At 32.3% G+C, this 6,000-nt stretch overlaps 1 protein-coding gene across 7 annotated transcripts in view; it reads left to right on the forward strand.

Moving 5' to 3' along the window:
- Cep44 (centrosomal protein 44) overlaps window positions 1-5,054 on the forward strand; it is a 35,620-nt gene extending 30,566 nt beyond the window's left edge. For 4 of the 7 annotated variants that reach the window (XM_076853674.1, XM_076853670.2, XM_076853672.1 and 1 more), the window contains 3 exons: window positions 3,717-3,838; window positions 4,091-4,128; window positions 4,844-5,054. In XM_076853674.1, coding sequence (XP_076709789.1) covers window positions 3,717-3,838; window positions 4,091-4,128; window positions 4,844-4,886 — 203 coding nt within the window. In that variant the 3' untranslated portion in view covers window positions 4,887-5,054. The remainder of the gene's footprint in view (window positions 1-3,716; window positions 3,839-4,090; window positions 4,129-4,843) is intronic. The other 3 variants (XM_076853675.1, XM_076853673.1, XR_013091175.1) reach the window with 2 other exon arrangements.
- The last annotated feature ends 946 nt before the right edge of the window (window positions 5,055-6,000 follow it).

Here is a 6,000-nt window from a genome sequence, read left to right on the forward strand (position 1 = left end):
CAAATATCATAGCACTACTCTAAGAGTAGTGAAAACAAAAATTATCTTCTGATCTGTCTTTCTAGCAGACAGAAAATATATCTATAATATCTCGTGAAGCTCAAATATTTCTGCATCGAAAGAATATTGAATGTACTCTTTGCAAAATATTACTTTTTAAAATTTGATTTGCATATTGAGCCTTACTGTTTTTTTTTTTTAATATATTGTTTTAGTTTTAGATGGACACAGTACCTTTATTTTATTAATTTATGTGCCAAGGATTGAACCCAATACCTCACACGTGCTAGGCAAGTGCTTAACCACTGAGCCCCAGCCCCGGCTTACTGTTTTTTAATAACATTATTATTACAGAATATACTCTAAGCCTATATCAGAACACTGTCTGAAATGAATGTTAGGTTATGAATGAGGCAAATACGTGTATAATAGTTTATAATCTAGATAAATTAAAGAGTCCAGTTTATAAAGCCTTAACACCTTTTTCCTTACATGATGCTTGAAAACATAAGGTTTGATTTCATTTGCATGCAGAAAGCAGTAATTTACCAGTCTAGTCATAGAATCATTATTCCATCAGGAAGGATTTCCATGAGGTTCCAGATTTGTTTCCCTTTATCAAAAGTGTAGTATTCGTGGAAAACTGTAAGGCAGCTCAGTAAAAGTAAAGTAGTAGAACCTTTTAAGGATTGAGTTTTGCTTGGGTCATTTAATTAATTTATTTATTTAGAGGATTTAAGAAAGTGAGGGCTCTTCTGATTTGAATGTTGTCAGGAAGCAGGGGCAATTTGATGATAAGAATGAAATTGAGCTGAAATTTTCAATGGAAAAGAAGTACTCATGTTAGTGGAGAAAGGGCTATATCTAGTCATTTTTGTGGTTACATAATGCTTTTGTCTCCTCAGAAATGACAGTGGTTTTATGTTGATTTTGGTTTTTCTATTTCATGACTTTATGTGATATTGCTTTTAAAGAAATTGTAATGTGTTCATATTATTTATGGGGACTACAATAATTTAGGTGTTAATTGCCGTTTAGGCTACCCCAGTGTCAGGGCTGATTGTCTTGTTTTTGTCTTGTTTTTTGTTTGGGCCTTTCCCCCATAGAAGTAAAACATATTATTAAAGTATGACACCACAAAAGGGTATGGTTTGTTCTGGTATGACTAGAAGGAGGGGTACATGTGGGCAAGGTTAATATCCTCAATTTGTGTCATAACAGTAGTTTAATGATTGATTAGTAGAATATAAGACGGACAATATTTTGTTCCCGAACTGGGGTTGACAAGGACAGTAGTTTAAGAATAGTTCATTGGTCATTGTTTTAGAAGAATAACAGATATCTGAACTAAGGCAACAATCATGAAGATAAAGAGCAGGGAATACGTTTTGGAAATAATTTGATGTTCAAATCAGAAAGACTTTATTTATCAATAAGATATTACTTCATTCACTGATTGAAGAAGGAGTGAAGGAGAGAGGAAAAGTTAAGATTGACTACTTACTCATATTTGAGCAGATAGTTGGTACTCTTTAGTAAAATAGGGAATTCAGGAAGAAGAGAAGATTTGGGAAAAATAATGAGTTCACTTTTGAATATAATATGTATAGAATACTTAAGATTCAGAAACCGGTTGGATATGCACATAGGTCCTTGATTTGGAAGTATTTGCTGACAAATTATTAAATAGTAAAGGGTGCAGCTAGTTCCCTTACTGGTAAAAGGTAATAATACTCCAAATTTGACAGTCAAAAGATTAGTGGTCATGTAAGGAGAACTGTCTAGAAGATCTAGTGTCCTGTACCTTAGATTTCCTTTTCTTCAGAGGGATCTCTTAGCAATCACTACTGAAATGCTCTTAATGACTGACTTCTGGGACCTGGTGTCATGGGTCACTGCTCTCCATTTTCTTTTGCAATCTGAACTGAATTCTTTTCTCAATTTCCTACAACATGGCTAAGAAACAATTATGTTTAAACAAGACTTTACTAAAGGTTCAAGAAAGCAATAAGAAAAATTGTTACTGAAAGTAATATGCACTTAACTCATCTGACTATGAAATGTGCCTGGTGTTTGTATGCTGCACTGTATATCCTTTGTAATCCCCATGGGGAGATCTGTCTGAATAGCCTCCCAGCCTGCATAATACCAGTTTCCTTCCATCACAAAACACACCCTTGAACAAGGCTAGATACCTTTAGGCCCCAAAATGCAGGGGCAGAAAAGCCATTCCTTTACTCCCTGATATCTCCATCTTCCCAGTCCTGTATCCTCTTCCTAGGAATCCTTGCTCTTTGGGGAATAACATCAATACTGTCAGAGTATACTTATCTCTACCCATAGAAAATAATAGAAGATTTAGGGCATAGTAGATACAATGCCTGCTTAGTTTTAGATTATTCCTTAAAATTACTTATTGCTCAAAGTCCCTGGTAAAAAATATGGATCTCTCTAGTCTTCAAAGTTGTACCATATGCTCTGGACCCTCAGGCTCAGCTAATTGGATCAATAGTAGACACATAACCCAGCAAATACCAATCCAAAGGGTGTTGAGCCAAATTCTATTCTCTCTCTTAGAATTTGGAATTAAGACCTCAAGAATAACTTCATGTTACTCATTACCAAATAATGTTGGGCCTGGACTAGGATGGCCATTTTATTCAAATTCATGCTGATGATTGAACAGTGAAAGCCACTCTATAGACAAAAGCAGAGAAAGGGAGCAAGTGACAAAAGAAGTAGGCAAAAGAGATGGTGATTCCATTTGAGATAAAAATTGAAGTCTTATAGTTGTTTCAGTCCTCCTCTATTAATATTTTGTTCCCGAACTGGGGTTGTCAATAAAGGCTTACGATAAAACTATCTTATTTAAATCAGTTCAAATGGACACCTGTTTTGTTGTTGTTTCCCTTATCTTTGCAATCAGAATTACTCTGACATAATGGGGTATGACTATAGGATTGACTTGGTGGGGCATGTACTGTCTCTAATGGTCCGTAATTGATTGAATTGTAGGAAAAATTTGCCATCATTTTGTCAAATTAATGATATCAGGATATCCGAAATGTTAAAATTTTTTATTTAGAAAAAAACTGGATCATGAATTTTGCGCATTGTTTTTTTCATGTGTATCAACTTGGGATAAGGATGTTTCTTGATTCTTTAAACGTATATATTGTCAAGTTTTAGTAGTAGTAGAAGTTTCTGTTTGCCACAGAACAATATTGTAAAATATTTATTAAACAAATTCATGATAAAAGCATCATGACAAATTCCTGAGCATTTATTATTTACTATAAATACTACCATTTTAAGAAAAGAATATGTATGCCTCAGTGGCTTAAAAATAAATTATGAACTTACCTATTTATTCACACTGATTGTGTCATGATAAAGATAATATTATCTGTTGCAATTTCTTTTTAGACAGTCTTGCTGTATTGCCTATGCTGGCCTCACACTGGAAATTCTCCTGCATAGTCTTCCTGAATAACTGGGATTATAGGCATGTGCCACTATGCCCAGCTGCCTTTTGCCATTTTTAGTAGCCATTTTATACCATTTAGATTCTTCACATGTAGGCAGTTTCTTGAAAGAATACTATACCAGTAGCCATTTTATGATAATCTTTATTTTTCTTCCATCTGTAATTAAAGTTTATGGACATGGATGCTATTGTGAAAGGAAAAGGTGACATAAAACTTATTTCTTCTCAGATAGAAAAAGCGAAGTGGAAGCATCAGCAAATATTCCTCTGTCCTCTGGTTATAGTACAGAAACAGATTCAACTCCCAGAGCTTCAACTGTTATTTACAGTGGTTTGAAAGAGACTTCAGAGGTAAGAAAAACTGACAGCTGTACAGATGATCTCCTTTCTAAGGTCAAGAAAATAAGCAAGCATTCACTTTAGTTGTATATGCTATTATCAGGAAAAAGCAAAACTATGTAAATCTTAATCTATCAAAATTCTTTGTGATAAGTAACAATAATCGATGCAATGTTTCAGACTGTGTTTTATATATTCATGGTCCGTCTTTGAGGATAATTTACTTTGAGAAATTGCCTAAATTTGTTGCTTTTTAAATTAAAGGAAACAACAATCCAGAAATTGGAAAGGATGAAAAAAATGTAAGTAACAGAAAGGGGCAACAGAAATTAATTTCTCTGTAGGGAATTGTATTGGATTACAATATATATAGAATGTGCATGTGTTTCAAACCTTAAAGGTCTCAATCAGGTGTGGAATTTCCTTCAAGACTCCAGTGGATAATAAATCCACCTACAATTATGTGTTTGTGAGATGAGTCACTGTTTTGGTTTCCAAGAAGTGGTATAAAACATTGTTAATGGAATTAACTGTGGATTAAAGAGTGCAAAGATATTTTGGGTTGATAGTTAATCAAGCTATCTTTTTTTGATAACTGACTTATCAAAATATTAAAAATATATAAATAAATGGTTTAAAGCATCTTTTTCAGTAAGTTATTGATAAAGTAATACTATTGACAGTACTTTAGCTCAAATGACATTACACCTGGTATTTTTTAAAGACCAGTTCAAAGGAAACACAAAATGAAATTTTATAACAATATTATTCAACCTACTATATTAAAAACTTAATATTTTGAAATGTGAGAAGTGTTAAAATAACTCATGCTTCAAGAATTGACTATTTTTTGTCTCCTATGGTATATTTAAGTTTATTAATAGCAACTGTGCCTAAAAGTAGGGAAAATATTAAAATTTATTTTAGACTCAAAAGCATACTCTTAACAATTTAAATCGTATTCTTCATTATGAATCATTTATTTATGTAACATATCATTTGTTTATTCTATTTCAGGTTTGAAGAAACAGCAGAGTTACTGAAATGCTCAAGTCACTAATTGTAGAATTTCCTGCATGAACGTCTCTAGAACTTTGACTACTGTACATGTTGTATATTTTAAGAATCTATATAATTTTAATATACTGCAATTTTTATTAAGAATTTGAATTCCATTTGATATAAGTTTTTCATTCATTATTGAATAAATATTATTTTTGAGCTTTGATTATACTGCTTTACTCTCCTTCACTTTTCTTAGGAAAAACTTATGTTTCAGTACATTACCTTTACAGAATGAAGTCATTACAGCAAGCACTGTATTTTTGTGTTGACATTTGTTGGCAATGTGCTAAGTAATATGTTTTTTAAAGTACAGACTTGAGAACCATAGTTTACATCCTGTTGGAAACATTCCAGCTAGGACTTGCATATTGTACCCAAGAGGCTCTCATACATACCATCTTGCCATCTGTGCTAACGAATAAGCGGTAGTGAAAAGTTAAAAATGCTCATTGAAAATTAAAGCTAAAAAATACAGCTGTTTTATGTTTAGTCAAAAAGCAGCAATACCTTTCCAATTAACACTGAGAATCAGGGTATGATTCTCTTTTTGTATTGAAAAGGTTCTGAAAGATCACTTTGAGAGATGTGTTGAGTATTTAAGTTCCCCGGTGTATAACACATTTTAAGACCAGCAGCACAGATGCAGATGGTGGCTGTCAGAAGATGCACAGTGAAATCTTTTTTTCTCTTGATGGAAGTTGTAAATATTTTCGAATAGTAAAAATCTTAGATGAAGTTAAATCAAGAGAAAATGAAAATCATTTTAGAAATTATTACATAGTATACTTCTAAACTTTGTAAATAAAAATATACTAATAATCCTAGGCAATACTCAGGAAACTTGAAGGATAAAAAGGTTTTTTTTTCTTTTTTATCATATAGAACATCTCATTGTATCCTACTCATCTGTTTTCAATACATATATCTAATTTGATTTTCACTGGTGAACAGATAACTTTTTTGAAAAAGTATTTTTAATATCCCAACAAATGTTGTCACTAGACTTTTAAAACTCTCAGCTTTTTATGTTAGCCTATTAAAGAATATAACCTTGAATTTAGCAAAGTTTTAATAGTACGTCCAAAATTAATGAATCCTGTTAGCTTTAT

Source organism: Callospermophilus lateralis, chromosome 4, assembly GCF_048772815.1.
Source record: "Callospermophilus lateralis isolate mCalLat2 chromosome 4, mCalLat2.hap1, whole genome shotgun sequence".
In the NCBI taxonomy this organism is placed as follows: domain Eukaryota; kingdom Metazoa; phylum Chordata; class Mammalia; order Rodentia; family Sciuridae; genus Callospermophilus; species Callospermophilus lateralis.